Source organism: Oreochromis niloticus, linkage group LG23 (genome assembly GCF_001858045.2).
Source record: "Oreochromis niloticus isolate F11D_XX linkage group LG23, O_niloticus_UMD_NMBU, whole genome shotgun sequence".
NCBI classification, from domain to species: Eukaryota; Metazoa; Chordata; class Actinopteri; order Cichliformes; family Cichlidae; genus Oreochromis; species Oreochromis niloticus.
The window spans coordinates 1986264-2002580 of NC_031986.2; the positions used below are offsets into that span (position 1 = coordinate 1986264).

The following is a 16317-nucleotide window of genomic DNA, read 5'->3' on the forward strand; positions in this document are numbered from 1 at the left end:
TTTCGTTCCACTTCTCACGTGTACACCACTTTGTGTTGGTCTTTCACCTGGAATTCCAATAACATTGATTCATGTTTGTGGCTGTAATGTGACAAAATGTGGAAAAGTTCAAGGGGGCCGAATACTTTTGCAAGCCACTGTACTTCATCGAAATCTTAAGAAAAATGCAAAACAAGACAGCAAATGGAAAAGAAAATTAAAAAACTAGAGGAACTAGTATTCAAAAATAGAGACCCATTAATAGAGAAAGAATTGCTAATACTAAAAGCACAATATCATAAAGAATCGGCAGATAGAGCAGCTTCGAACATTTTGAGATTAAATCAGTCTTTTTATGAACAAGGAGAAAAACCTGGAAAAATATTGGCATGGCAAATTAAACAATTGGAAGTGCAGAAAAATATAACGTCGATTATAAACAGCAAAGGGGAAATGATAATGGATCCGATTGAAATAAACAAGGAGTTTAGAAACTATTATGAAAAACTTTATGAATCTCAGGATAGATCAGATCAAAACTCCAGAAATGCGTTTCTGGATAAAATAAATATTCCTACTATCGCTGACGAAGTAAAACAACAATTAGATGCAGAAATCACCGAAGAGGAAATAAGCAGGGCAATTAACAATATGAGATCAGGTAAAAAAGCTGGACCAGATGGATTCCCAATAGATTTTTATAAAAAATTTAAAAGTAAATTAATGAAACCATTATTGGAAATGTATCAGGAATCATTAAGCAAAGGAAATCTTCCTAAATCAATAACAGGTTCACTAATCATTTTGTTACCTAAATCAGGAAAACCGAGTAATAAATGTTAAAATTTGAGGCCGATAAGCTTACTTAATTCTGATTTTAAGGTGTTGGGTAAAATATTAGCAACACGTCTGCAAGATACTCTCCCCTCAGTAATTCATAGAGATCAAAACGGTTTTATATTGGGACGCCAAGGTCTACATAATGTAAGAAGAGTCTTTAACATTATAGATGGACTAAACAATTCTTCAGAGAGGGCCTTACTCTCACTGGATGCCGAAAAAGCATTCGATAGGGTCGAGTGGCCCTATCTTTTTGATGTTTTGACTAGATTTGGTTACGGAGATGTGTTTCGAAGATGGATACAATTATTAATAATAATGCATTGGATTTATATAGTGCTTTTCAAGGCACCCAAAGCGCTTTACAATGACATTATTCATTCACGCTCACACACTGGTGGAGGCAAGCTACTGTTGTAGCCACAGCTGCCCTGGGGCAGACTGACAGAAGCGAGGCTGCCATATCGCGCCATCGGCCCCTCTGGCCAACACCAGTAGGGTAAAGTGTCTTGCCCAAGGACACAACGACCAGGACAGAGAGGCCGGGGATCGAACCGGCGACCTTCCGGTTACAGGTGCCCTTCCCAACCCCCTGAGCCATGGTCGCCCTTACATTACATTCAAATCCAACTGCTGAAATCTTGACAAACAAAAATATCTCTAAACCAATAAGGGTGAAACGGGGATGTCCACAAGGCTCACCGATAAGTCCACTGTTATTTATATTAGCTATGGAACCCTTTGCTATAGCCGTACGTTCGAGTTTATCATTGACAGGAATTATGGTAAATGAAGTAGAACATAGGATCTCGCTGTACGCAGATGATGTAATAGTATATCTTTCAAAAATAAAAGAATCTATACCTGCTCTGCTCAGATTGATAGGGGAGTTTGGGGAAATATCAGGGTATGTCATTAACAAATCTAAATCATCCGTTTTATTACTAAATGAAGAAGAAAGGAAAAACCCACCCATAGTAACATCTCATTTTAAGACAGTAAAGGACTTTATGTATTTAGGAATAATGATTTCGTCTAAATTAAGTGAGATCGTGGAAAATAACTATGAAAGGCTTTCTAAAGAAATAACAGAGATAGTGGACAGATGCATATCTCTACCAGTTTCTTTAATTGGTCGGATTAACATATACAAAATGAGTATACTGCCAAAGGTGCTTTATGCGTATCAGAACATCCCCCTGCCGCCTCCTGTTGATTGGTTTAGCAGGATCAAAAAGCTTGTTCTCGGTTTCTTATGGAAAAATGGGAGACCCAGGATAAGATTGTCATTGCTACATCTACCATACAACGAGGGTGGTGTCATGTGTCCAAATATTGAGTGGTATTACTGGGCATGTCAAATCAGGTCTATAAGATACTATTTTGACTTAAATAACGCCCCACAATGGACAGAGATGGAAAGTATTAATTTGCATCCACCCTTACCTTTATATTTTTTCTCAGACACAGCAGTAAACTTGATTAAAAAGGCAAAAAATCCATTGGTAAAGAACATGGTCAAAGTGTTGTATGAGGTAAAAAGATATATGAAGGAACCTGTAGTATTGTCACAGTTTACACCGATGTGGGGAAACCAGGATTTCAGACCAGGAAGAGAGGATAAAGTTTTTAGACAATGGTCAATTAGAGGACTCCAAAAAATCCAAGATTTGTATGCAACAGATTCTCAAGATATGATGTCCTTTGATATGCTTAGACATAAATATAATATAGATAGAAAGCAATTTTTCAAATCTCTCCAAATTAGAAGTTATATTCGAGCAAAACAAAATAATACCTGCACCAAACCACCAAAATCAGAATTGGAAGACATAATTAGCAAAAGCAGTTCAAAAATAGGGGCAATATCAGAAATATATAAATTAATTAGGTCCAAAACATCTGAAAATTCGTTAGGAAGGTTGAAAGCCTGGAAAAATGATTTGAAAAAGGACATATCCATGGAACAATGGGAATTGATTTGCACAAAAGCTCATAAACAAACAATTAATTCTAAACTAAGGTTGTTGCAATACAAATGGTTAATGAGAATATATATTACTCCGGAAAAATTAAATATGTACAACTCTAATATTCCAGACACTTGTAATAAATGTAATGAAGATAAAGGTAATTTTTGGCATTGTATTTGGGATTGCAGGAAGATAGGATCCTTTTGGGTTGCAGTAACACAAACTATGAAACAAATATTATCCAAAGAGGTTGTTTTGGATCCTGGCTTCCTTATTTTGGGATTGTACCCAGAAAACATGAGGTACACAAAAAGTGACAGAATGTTTATTGATATGGGTTTGTTACAAGCAAAAAGATTAATTGCACTAAAATGGAAAGAAACAAGGGAACCGAGTATCACACAGTGGATAAAACAAATGATGGTGGCTTTGCCATTGGAGCGGATAACATGTATACTGAAAAGGAAATTGGATGTTTTTGAGAAGGTATGGAGACCATTTGTGAACTTTGTAGAAGGATTTGTATTATCTGAGGAGGACGAGGACTGAGGACAATGACATTTGATTTGGGATAATGATAAATTTAGGCCTTTAATGGAGCGATGAATCTGACGACTTTTTTGTTTTCTTTTTGCTGTCTGAGAGGAGTGTATGTTCATGTAGTATTTAGAGTGTTGGACTGTTTGTAAGTCACTAAAATGTAAAAAATAATAATAAAGATATTGTTGGAAAAAAAAATTAGACCTGATTCAAAGCAGAAGATGACTTTTTTTTTTCCTGCTTACACTGTTGATTCTTGCGAGGGTCACGCCTTCAGTGTTCATAAAAGTTTCTCTCACTGCAGTTTCTTTTACTTGGCTTAAATAGCAACACATTGTAATAAGTGGTGAGGACAATTCATTAGCAGTGCCTCACCCATCACTTCCCACAGACTGATGATATAAAACTATGGCCCAATGTTTGCTAGGATAACATCAATAGTTGCTGCCATAAAACTGTGCTCTTTACAACAAACGCTCTGTCTCCGTTGCCATTGGCAAGCAGTAGCCGCATAGACACCAGTAGACTTTTGTTGTGATTTGGCGCTATATAAATTAAATTAAATTGAATTGAATAGTTTTCCCTCACTCTCACATCCTCATGTGACGGATTGTTTTCATCTCCATCTAAACCAAGTACTGGTTGACTATTTTCATCCTCTCTCTCGGATTGCTCTGGTTCAAACTGGAAAGATTGAACAGAACCCATTTCCAGCGCGCTGCTAACTGTGAACTTGATGCGGTGCAACTGTATGACGTCACTACCCAGAGTGCATTGAGAAGTAAATAACAATGTCGGCCTACTGGCAAGTCACTTTTATATAAAATGTGCTTAAAAGGGAAACATTTGGCGTATTTTAATACCACATATATGTTATTGAAAGCACAGTGCATATTTTAGTGCAAACGTGTGTTAATAGCCAGGGTTCCCTTTAAATAGAATGTTCATTTCTATTACTTTATTCAAACGCTGCCCAATCAGTGTGACTACATTTAGCTGGATGTGAGCAGACAGTCTGTCTCTAAACACCTCAGAGTTCGTTCAGCTGCTTCTGTCCTGTGTCACATCATCAATAAACGCTAGTGTCCCAGTGGCAGCCGTGCACACCCAAACCATCACACTGCCTCCGCCGTGTTTTACAAATGATGTGAGTTGTTCCACACCTCCTCCATACTTTTTTTCTTGCCATACTTCTGGTAGAGGTTTCATGTGTCCAAAGCATGTTTGTCCAGAACTGTGCAGCCTTTTTTAGTTTAGTATGGTTTTTTTAAGCCTGTCCCATTTGGATCTTTAGCCATCAGAATTGTTGTCTGAAGGCCAAGAAAGATGCCAAGCGGATTTACTTTACCACGTGGATCATGGCCTTGCCATATTGGTTATTATAATTATGTATTTATTTTATTTTATTTTCAGTTGTTACAGACGGGACAGACATGACTGGGGGATAGGACAGGGAGGAAAAAAGAAAAGAAAAAAGAAAGAGGGAGAGAAAGAAAAATAGAGGGGAGCGAGGAAAAAAAAAGCAAACAAACAAAAAACAACAACACCTGGATCACCTGTCGAGAGAAGAAAAAAAACAGAAGAGAAAACAAACAAAACAGAGCAACATAATAAATACAACAACATCACAATAAACTAGCTAACAGTAGATAACAGTAGATACTAAATATTACATGTTATTGTGCAGCACGCAAGATCGACAGCGCACAGTGTGCTTTGAGGTAGCAGCCAAGAAAGGTGTAGTTTGTGTCTGTGAGCACCTGTGTGCACACCTGTGTGGATCAGCACTCTTGTATTCAAAAGGTTTCTCCATGTAATGATCTGCTAGGGAGTGTGGGGAGCCATGGCCCCGTCCCCCAGGGCATGAAGCAGGTATGGAGGAGATCCAGGCCCCAGACATCCAGAGGGCCCAGAATACGAGGACCCAAGGAGGATCACCAAAGGAGCAACCGTGCCACCCTCCTGGGAAGAGCTGAGGGGAGCCCCAGACGAGGGGTCACCCAGCAGCCACGGAGCAGAGGTCAAAGGGGGTTGCAGTGACGTGCCCGCGGCCTCTGCCGGCAGCCAGCTGTGCCAGAGAGGCCCAAAGGCCTGAGGGCGCCCCACCCGCGAGAAGGGGCCCAGCCGGGCCACAGGCGCCAGGCCCCGCCAAGTGGTGGCCACCAGGAGTGAGCCGGTACATACATGAGCGCCCAGCCCCAGACACCAAGAACCACCAACGCACCGACGCCTGAGGCCACCGGCAGGGAGTGTGGTGAGGGGAGATAGGCCTCCATACCTCGGAGAGCCTGAGATGTTCCCAGAGAGGTGGAGTCTACGACCCGACCTGACATATAGACACAGACTAGCTGTGCACACAGACAAACTTGTATTCCCACCCCCATATACACATAAGCAAATATTCGGCACTCATCCGACGTGGAGACAAACAGAAATAGACACTGCACACACATTCACACTCCCCAAACATACTCTATATCGCAGGTCCAGGTACCCTCGTCCCCAGAGGGGCAAACCATACCTAGACCCAGGAGATGTAACCCTTTTCCCTGGGGTGGAGGCAAGCAGACCACCACCTTATCTGCAGTAGCAAGGAGGCCCCGCATCCCAGACCCCAATCTGACGGCCAACACCTCCTCCCAGCCCCCAGCCCCGACGGTTAACAGAGAACAGGGGTGAGTGAAGACCCCAAACCTCCCTCTGCCTGCTCATATGTAGTGTTGCTGTGTGTTGTACTAAAGTGTATTTAAAACACAGGAGGGCATGGTGCTTCCTGCCAGAGAGCAGCATGGCTTCTCCCGAAAACCCTCAGTGTCTATATGCATTTAAAATTGAGGGTTGGGCACCAGCGCCAGAGGTGGGTTTGAATACACAGACCATCCTCTGGACGCTGTATAACGTGCCCACCCCCAAGGCCCTATATGTATGTGTTATGAGAGTATGAGTAATGTCATGGAATAAAATTGAGGCACAGGCGGCCAGAAGGGGACAGAGGGGGACTGTTTTTTTTTCCAATCTAGCTTTTCTATTCTTGAGGCTTATGAGTAGCCTGCAGTGAACCCTCTGTATTTACTTTCATATAGTCTTCTCTTTATGGTAGACTTTGAAATTGATACGCCTACCTGCTGGAGAGTGTTGTTCACTTGGTTCATTGTTGTGATGGGCTTTCTCTTCACCATGGAAATGATTCATGTACCAATTTCTCGGATGGGTTGTTCTGTTCAGTTCTCTTTGTCCACATGTTGCCTGTTCACAGTAAAATTTTCCAAATGCAAACACTACACCTTAAATCATCTCCAGGCCATTTATCTGCTTAATTGATAACAACATAATGAAGGAATTGTCTTTACCTGCCTATGAAATAGCCTTCGAGTCCCTTGTCCAATTACCTTTGTTCCCTTTAAAAAGTGGGTAAGACGAAGAAACTCCTAAACCTTTCATCAAATTCGAACATGGATACCCTAAATTGCAGCTGAGTCTGCACATCATGTCCATGATATAACTATAAGTGGAATATGTTTCAGTAAACAAAACTTGGCAGCACGGTGGCACGGTGGTTAGCACTGTTGCTGCACAGCAAGAAGGTCCTGAGTTCAATTCCACCATCAGGCCGGGGTCTTTCTGTGTGGAGTTTGCATGTTCTCCCTGTGTTTGCGTGGGTTCCCTCCGGGTACTCCGGCTTCCTCCCACCGTCCAAAGACATGCAGTTTAAGGGGATAGGTTAATTGGATAATCCAAATTGTCACTAGGAGTGAATGTGAGCGTGAATGGTTGTCTGTCCCTGTGTGTTGGCCCTGTGACAGACTGGCGACCTGTCCAGGGTGTACCCCGCCTCTCGCCCTATGACAGCTGGGATAGGCTCCAGCGCCCCCCGCGACCCTGGAAAGGATAAGCGGAAGCGAATGGATGGATGGATGGATAAACAAAATTTGTCAGTGTCCAAATATACTTGGACGTAGCTGCAGGCCTTTTCTACTCTGAGTGCTCAAAGCACTTTGTACAACAGATCTCAGTTACCCATTCACAGTAAACACATGAATGCAAGTGCTTTTTCTGTCCAACTTTCTGATTCGTACAAGGTACATCTGAAAAATGGAAATGGCGAGTATGCTGAATGGAAACTTATTGAAACTGTAAGCTCGATGACCAGTTCGATTTTGTGACTGCAGTGAGTATGAACATAATTCCTGTGGTGTTTGTTTGATTCACATGGACATCATTAATGTGTCTGATTTTAATGTTTACAGATCATCACAGCCAAGCAGGGATATCTGCCCAACTTTCACTACAACTTTATTTGAGTGGAATTTAAAGACCATTATGGTGATTTTAATTTCAGTCCATTTTCTTACCAAGAAATGGCCATACAACGAGTGCTGGAAACAAAAAACTTGAAAGGGAAGAACACAAATGAATAACTTAACATTTCTAGGCTGAAGCTTTTGCCCTACAGCACATTCTGGATGACAACACTTTTTAATAGAATTTCACCAAAACAATAATGTTTCATAAACAAAGATGATTATACTTTTATTTCAAGAATGAAGAGTTAGGGAGGATATGATGGTTGTAAAATGTTGGGAATTTCTCCAGTGTGTCGAAAGTAAGCAGAAATTCACATCGAATGTAGTGTGTCCATGACCCAATCCAGGACACTAAACTTAATTTGTCTTTTTATGTGACACGAACACAGATGTATGAAAGCTCACAACTGACAACCAAAGCAAAGACAGAACCTCTGTGTTTTTATAAATACATTAGTCATCATTTAGCTCAAGCTTCCTTAACTATTTTGGAGTCACCAGGTTAGCGGTGGTTTTCCTTTGATTTGAGATAAGGAGCTGATAGACACACTTGGAGAAAGGATGAAGAGGCATTTATGAAGGCTTTTGCTACTAGGAGCAGCAAAGTTCCAGCCATAGGTTTTCAAGCAGCTCCTAAAATAACATTAATTCGTGATGAAAGCAAACATCTGCCCATTGTGCACACATGCGCAAATGAGCTTCAGCGTTTTGTAAGTGAAACAACAATGGCTGATGATGATGCAGCACTCACCACTTCCATTAGACTTGGAAAACAGTAAATGTATCTTAAGCTGGAATAACATTTGGTTATTCTAGTAATCTGAAGAACCCTTCAGCTCCAAATTTAATTTAGATATCAAGGAACAATATCAGAAAGTTATTAAAGCAATTCCAGAACCTGTTATGTCAACCTCTTAAAATCTGCATCATAACAATATTAGTCGAAAGTTTCCTGAACTTCTGCTTAATGGACATTCTGTTATTGATAAAAAGTTGTCCAACAATACAATAAGAAAATGCTTTATCCAAGAACTGCATTCATTCTTAGCTAACAGATCTTTAGTTCTTCAACTCCAATCTAGAGAAGTCATTAATGGAATGATTAATGGTGTTTAACCATCTGGAGACTTCCTGAGGCATCGATTTAACTTGGACCCTAATAGCTGCTCTTTCTGTAATGAAGATGTAGCTAGACTGTTGTTTGGCTTCAAAGCTTCACAATCTAAAGACACTGCATTGATTCGTTGTTTCACAGCAAATAAGAATATTGACCTTTAAATTAAATGTTAGAATAATCTGTGGTCAATTTTTTATACACAAATGCCGTTATTTAAAAACTCGCCCTGCTTTCACTACCTTTCATAGAGAATTGGTTTACTACGTCGTTCCTTGAAATTCATAAAAGGGTCCAAAAAACTGTTAACCCAACCGCACATTTCATCTAATTTTGTTTTGTAATTTACTTTTTTGAATTATTATTATTTTAATATATCTAATATGATTATTGTCACCATATACTGTTGGTCCTTTTCGTGTCTGTTTGTAGCGCTGAGTCTGAAGGATTTGCTGTACTGCGCCAAGTTTTTGTTAAAACAAAAACAAAAAACGGCACCCCTGCAGCCACCTTCATCCGGGACCTCCGGGGCGGGGCAGTTGAGCCTGTCATTTGTGAAGGGAGCAATTTGATTGGACGGTTTTAATGTTTTCCTTTTCAAACTCGCTTTTGAACCGGAAGCTCTAAACGAGCCGGTGAAAAAGTGAAGCACGCAGGAATGAGTGTTTGAATCCGGCTGCAGGGCTCAGGCTGGCGGAGACCATGAGAGGAAGAGCTCAGCGCAAGGTAGGACTGAGTGAACACGCAGTCTGAGCTTCCACTGTCAGTAAAGTGCAGAGACAGGTGTGAGGCTTCACACGCACAAACATGAGGGGCGTTCACCCGTGGTTACTGTGACCGGCAGGTGGTGACGTCAGGAAGGCTGACGGGAGCAGTCAGAGGGGGTCTGTGAGTACACCAGCCTTCATTTAGCGTTTTCTGTGTCTACATATGTACGTGTGCCTGTTAGCACTCTCCTCACTGTTGTTTTTAGAGCCACCTTAAATCCAGGAACAGCTCCCTGCCCTGAGCCGGCCTACTCTCTGTACTCTACCGACTCCGAGGACCAGGTGATGAAGGCAGACCCATCACGATCCGCCTGCGTTATGTATATGCAGAATGCAGACCACGTGTGGCGACACGTGAAGCTAACATTTTTATTATTACTTCTCAGGATTTATTCACTTGTTTGTGTAGCAGTACTAAATATTAATAGTGTCATCTAGGACAGGTATCACATACAGGCATGACCAAGTTGTAGCTTATCCAAGTTTTTGCCACAACACAGCCATCTCAGGGTAGTAAACATGGGAAGGTGAACAGAGGAAATCTAGCATTTCCACAAAGTCAATAGGCTTGACAGACACAAACCACTAACCCATGTAGCAGGTTCAGATATTGAGGATGGGCACAAAAACAACACTAGTCCAGAGGTGTTAAGTCAAACGATGATTTTAATGAACACACGCGTAGGAGATGTATGCTGCAACATCAGCTGTAAATCTCACCCCAAACCTATACAATCAATTGTTTTATAACATCAGGGTATTGGAACGCCCCCTCATGCGTCAAGAAGGTACTATACAGACTAGTGCTGGGCGATATGGAAAAAATATTTATCACGATATGAATTATTTTATATCACGATAACAATATATATCACGATATACCAGCTGACCTGTGGTCATCTGGAAAGTATGCAGTCTTTAAACAGTGAGTGGAGAGGGTGCAGTCTTTGTTTTGAGTTACTGTAAAGCATGTCGCAAATCCGGGTGCACGTAAAGCAGCACCGTGTTGCAAAACCACAAGACAGAGTTTCTTTGCGAAAAATATCATTTTTTTATACTTTATTTTCTCTTGCATAAAGTTAAGAGTATGTATAGTGAGAAGACAACACTAATATATTTGCCACAGGCTATTTAACCCTTTAAGACCTACCATAGAACCAAGTCCGCCAGAGCCTCTTTACATTTTACATGCTGTGGAGCCATTTGTGGGAGCATTTCAAGATGCTATACATCAATACAACCATTATAGCCCAAATTTTAATAATATGTATGCATTAAGTCCATAGTAACTACATAAATTGCAAAAAACTGCAATAAACTACAAAAAAATTGAAAATCTTTTTTTTTTTTACATATATTTCTAGTTAGAGAAATTTAAGAGGCTTATCCCTCAAAACTGTAAATACAAAAAAGTTGCACAAAATAGTTTCCAACCACGAGAAATTTATTTTGAGTGTCTTCATAGTTTTATTTTTGAGATACACAAAGTTCTATATACTACAGGAAAAATGAAAATAAATAAATGGAAATTTGCAAAAACACAGCATGTGCATCAAAATAAACTATTTACAACAGTGTAATTTGACTTCTAAGCATCCCAGAAACTATACAGAAGAGCATAAAGTCAAACATGACTTTTAAAAACACCAACATAGGCTTTGAAGCTTAAGAAACTACATTTTCCGCGAAAATGACGTCACTTCCGGTTTCGGACAGGCGATGGCGGACATGCGATTGTTCGCGCCGACGTAGGAAGTGTTATGAACAGCTGATCGGATCGGCAAAGCCTGTTTCTGGAATATTATGTTTTTGTTGCTGGAAGTGCTTTTTATGCAATTTTTGCAAAGCTATATGTGGAAGGAAACCGTGACCTCGGGCAAGCTAATGGAATAAGATGTAAGTACAACTCCGGTTTCATATGCAAAAAAACCATTATTGCGCTACCTTACGTGGTTACAGTTCTACAGGGATTAAAAAATAGTTAAGAAAAACGGAGTTTGCCTGCTCCGACCGTTTGTAAAGGGTTAATGATATATTTTATCTAATAATTTGTAAAATTAGGGTTAGAAACGATAGAAGACAAATGGCACGATAGACACTTTTCTATCATCCACACGATATATATCGTCATATCGCCCAGCACTAATACAGACATAAGTTTCAAAACCACACATGTTCTGTTGACGACTTTTGACACATTTAAGGAGGACATGTTCTCCATCTCGAGGCCAGGTGCTTCCCATTAATCTTCCAACTCTCGCTTATCCCCTGGAACAAAATGTCCCTTATGCAGACATGATTTTGCAAACTATTATTTGAACTCTTACCTAAACATGAGTCTAACTACTGTTTGTGTGTGTGCGTGTCTCGACCTCAAACGCACTCTGTCTGTGAGGGCAGAGGCCACTCTCCTGTGTGCAATAACCTAAATGAAACTATATATGTAATATGTTGAATAAATGTTCAACATATTACTACCGCATCATCGGCACGGTGTCTGAACACGTCGGCTACAATAAACTGGATGTGTCTGCCCCAGGTCATCAGTCTGCACAAGGGTCTGGACCGCTGTGCTGCCCTGCTCAGTGGGATCCTTCAGGCTGATGAGGCAGGTCAGAGGAGCTTCCTAACGCTGTAGATCAGCTCAGTTTGTTACAAGTAACAGTAAAAAAGCTTGATCTAAAGTATCAACCTTTTCCTTTGTGGTTACACTGAGGATTTTCTGTTTTTTATGTATAAGTTAGATCTGTCAAACACTTACTAGTTGAATGCAACATAATAGTACTCTGTGTGTGTGTGTGTGTGTAAGTGTCTCCAAGGCTTCACAGAACAGTAAGCAGTGTAGCAGTCAAACCAAGGCTATCCACATCAATGGGGAAAAAGAGCTTGAAGAAAGGGCCTCCAAAGGCAGGTGGGTGTGTTCGAGGTTTGCTTTATTGCACACTCTTACAAGACAGTCGCTGAGAACAAAATGACATAAAGGTCTAGTGTTAATTCCACTGTGGGACTATAAACTGCAGAGGACAGGATTACATTGATGTTGTCCAAAAGCTTTTAGGATTTTTGTTAATTTGTTCTGGAAAATGGATTCAAGGCTTATAACTTAGGAACAGTTGCCTAGAGCCAGCTCTAGGAGCCTCTCAAAAGTGGAGCTGAACCATCCATGTTCTGTTGGTCATGTGGGGCAGAGACTAAGAAAGGACCCCCAACGTCCCTCTCCCCAGCCACCACCTGCAGCTCATCTGGGGGAACACTACGGCATTTCAAGGCCAGCTTAGAGATATCGTCTCTCCAGTGCGTGATGTGCTAGGGCCGCCTTCTCGTAAGACATGCCCAAACACCCAGGAGGCGGCATAATTAGAGGCCGAACCACCTCAGGTGCCTCCCTTTGATGTGGAACTGTAGCAGTTCCACTGCGAGTCCCTCCTGAATGACTGAAATTCCCACTCTGACACTAGAGGAGAGCCCGGCCACTCTTTGGAGGAAGCTCATTCTTTTAATCAATCACTAACAATCAAGAATGAACTGACTTGAAATGTTTTTAAAGGGCAGTACATTAGCATCAACAAACTCAATTGCTGAGGCACACATCAGGCAGGATTGATGATGTGGTGAATGGAGCAGACGCAGCTTTATAAATATGTGAGAAAACACGTGTAGAAAGTCTAATGTTGATCATTCCTCCATCTTCCAGGCCAGAAGAGCGTGTCAGGCCAGCGTGGATCGGACAGCAGAACTCCACGAGGACACCCATCTGCCCGTCCTGCACCACATTCAGGAGTGAAGCTACATCCACCTCAGAAACGATGTCCCACCCAGCTGCAGTCTCACTTACTTTCAGCACACGACCAAACACCTCGACTTCTTCCTCACACCGTCAGTCCACCCCAGCACGAGGCGTCCATCCTTCTGTCTGTGCGTCAGTCCTCCTCTCTCTCGAGCCATCAGACTGCCTGCCGGCCTGACTCTGAAACGCCTCACACTACGTGTGATGAAGCACAAGAGTTTGTTCCTGTGAGAGACACAAACACCCAGAGCCCCAGCACACACACTCTCACACATGCACATGGAGACAGCTGCAGTATGAAGATGGCACACTTACAGCTGGAGCCTGGACAGGCTGAGGAGAGCAACATTGAGGCACAAACAAAAGCTCACAAGCTTCAGTATCTATTCGCACAACTCAAGGCTCTGATTGCTGGACAAGGTAAAGTGACTGTGTGCATCTTTAAATACAATCTTGGATAGCTCACATGTAGATGGTTCGCTGCCTAAATTCAGAGCCTCGCCCCTGGACCCTGCCAGACATCCCTCACAGAAACACAACCTCTGTGATATCTGAATGCATCTAACATTAAGCTACATGTCACTGATGTGGGATGTTTGTACCTGTAAAGGAGCTCAGCAAAGTTTCTGCTGACGTGGGGAATCGTGTGTCTGTTTATTCTGTAGTCACACACAGGAAGTGAGCCTCTGTGTCACATGTGCTGATGATGTTAGAGATGTCACTGTGTGTGTGTGTGTGTGTGTGTGTGTGTGACAGGCAGTGTAGCAGAGAGCCTACTCAGTCATCTGGAGCAGACTGTGTCCCCAGCACAGATGAATATTAGTGCTTCAAACACCCAGAGTGTGTCCGACCTGCACAGGTGAGACACACTACGTCCTTCACTTCAGTGGACGTTGACTTTTTTTGGGTATAACACACGTGTGTGTGTGTGTGTGTGTGTGTGTGTCCGTCCTAGGTGTGTGAGGATCCTGGACCAGCAGCCAGAGACGGAGAGACATCAGAACCAGGCGATACTCTGTAAATTGTGTCACAGTCATAAATAATTGTGTATTTATTTCATTTGTATTTAAATAGCAGAGTCAGCTTGAGCTGCTTCACACTGTAAGGTAAAGACCCCAGGATAATACAGAGAACTTCAACAATCAGACAACAACAGACCATGTGATTTTACTGTTGGGTTCAGTTTGGGTTTGGTGTGGTTAGTCCAGGTAAAAAGCTTTAACTGAATTTCAGGTGATGAGACTGGGGAGTAATTGAAATGGTAAACGTCTCTCCACAGGGCAGAGACTTCAGAAAGAGCTCACTGCTGCTCAGTCCAGGCTGCAGGAACTCCAAGATGACCTGACGGACCTACGGAAAACCCTGCAGGACACACAGAGCCAGCTGAGAGACCGAGAGGCTGAAACTGCACTCGTTAAGATGGGTACGCACTCGCTGAACTCACACACTCAGCAGTGAGTCCTGCTGATGATCTGAGCTGTGGGCTCTTTGTGATGAAATCGCCTCCATTATCAAAATGAAAGACACTGCCATGAACAATATCAAGCCAAGTATTATTGCATTATTTCTTATGGTGTCTGCAGTGTTTCCTTACAAAGAAAAAGCCTTGAAGTAAGAGTGTGTGTGTGTGTGTGTGTGTGTGTGCAGAGCTGGAGGCCAGTAAGAGTAGGTTACTGGACAGTGAGCGGGAGAAGAGTAAGCTGGCCTCGCTGGCACAGCAAAGGCTGAAGGAGATGGAACACCTTAAAAGGTGGGCCTGTGTGTGGGTGGGAGTCACCCCCCAGAATGAGAGCACTACAGCTGCTTTAATACATTAATGGAAGTGTAACACATGATTCAGAACTGTTCCTCACTCATGTCTTCTTCTGTTTCAGTCTCCTCTCATCAGATTATCCTGCTGTTGTTGACAGCTCTGTGTCAGAGACAAGCCAACACCAGCACAGACGGGATCCGCCAGCGCCCCCTACTGACCATATCGCCCAATACCTGAAGTCTCTTAGCCAGATGGCGCCTGTGCAGTGTGTGGATGCAGAGAGAGATTCAGACTCAGCATCACATCTAGACATCACCGCTCAGAGGAGTGAAGATCCTGCAGGGACTCGGCACGAGTCTAATCGTGAGCGGTCCACTGGTCCAGGTGAAGCCCTGCGGCCAGAGGACGCTCGCAGGCAGCTGTTTAACTCCACGCTGTCCCAGAGTGAAACAGAGTCTGTGTGGTCTGATTTGACCTTTGACACCAGAGACGAAGCAGCGTTCAGAGACGGTCTGGCAGCTTTAGATGCTAGCATAGCCAGTCTGCAGAAGACTATTAAGCTGGACCTGAGGAGGTGACCGTGCTGGTCTTTGTATTCATCCATGTTTGGGCCTTGTTGATGAACCGTTCTGTAAAGTGTTGAAGATTTGGAATAAAGCTGTTTTTATGAATTTCTTCATGGACAGCACACTGCTTTGTTCTGCTGCTCGTGGAGATTTACAACTTTCTCTCTAACAAGTCAGACAGTGCTGCGTGAAGAGTTCTGTCCAAATCACTGAAAGTACACCAAAAATGATCCTTTATTCTGGCGGGCTTGGATAGTCAAACTCCTCAGGTTAGTGAATTTGCACAAGAAAGCAGAAAATGATCAGCATGAACCCAAAGGCAGTCTGAGGAGAAAAAAATGGACTGAAGGGAAAGTACTGAGATGATCTCAGAGGCTGTGGAAGTGGTGCATTATCTCTGGGGTTAATATAAATGTACAGACGGGCAAAATAAATCCAGCAGCCACAATGGTTTGAGTGCACGGTGTCGTCGACAAACGTGGAGCACAGGCCTGGTATCGCAGCGAAGCTTCTACCTCAGTGATGTCATCCCTGAGTTCAGGCAGTCTTTAGGTTTCTCGTCAGGCAGCCTGATGTCACCTTCTTGTAGTAAACAGCCTGGCCTCTTTGGTGTGTTTAAATGTGATGTCAAACATGTTTAAACTGTACTTTAATGTATTTGAAAAGTATGATTAAAATTCAAGACAACCACAAA

The 16317-nt window shown here is 42.4% G+C and overlaps 1 protein-coding gene across 6 annotated transcripts; it reads left to right on the forward strand.

The window, feature by feature from the left end:
• The first annotated feature begins 9316 nt into the window (after nt 1-9316).
• On the forward strand, nt 9317-16317 carry ccdc14 (coiled-coil domain containing 14). 6 transcript variants are annotated; one of them, XM_005459215.4, is made up of 11 exons: nt 9317-9476; nt 9595-9638; nt 9724-9799; nt 12057-12129; nt 12327-12428; nt 13212-13724; nt 14061-14163; nt 14260-14321; nt 14584-14727; nt 14952-15054; nt 15179-16317. In XM_005459215.4, exons 1-11 carry the CDS (start codon nt 9453-9455, stop codon nt 15633-15635), a joined length of 1701 nt encoding a protein of 566 aa, XP_005459272.2. In that variant the 5' UTR covers nt 9317-9452; the 3' UTR covers nt 15636-16317. The 6 variants fall into 6 exon arrangements, with proteins under 6 accessions (XP_005459272.2, XP_019206825.1, XP_025758788.1 ...); XM_019351280.2 differs by lacking the exon at nt 9724-9799 and having other exon boundaries at nt 9377-9476; XM_025903003.1 differs by lacking the exon at nt 9724-9799 and having other exon boundaries at nt 9377-9476; nt 12337-12428.

Excerpts from the sequence above, each read along its gene's own strand:
- ccdc14 (XM_005459215.4), top strand. The coding sequence starts at position 9,453 with ATGAGAGGAAGAGCTCAGCGCAAG. Across the intron at positions 9,800-12,056 it reads CTACCGACTCCGAGGACCAG|GTCATCAGTCTGCACAAGGG; the intron begins GTGATGAAGGCA and ends TGTCTGCCCCAG. Across the intron at positions 14,164-14,259 it reads AGTGTGTCCGACCTGCACAG|GTGTGTGAGGATCCTGGACC; the intron begins GTGAGACACACT and ends TGTCCGTCCTAG.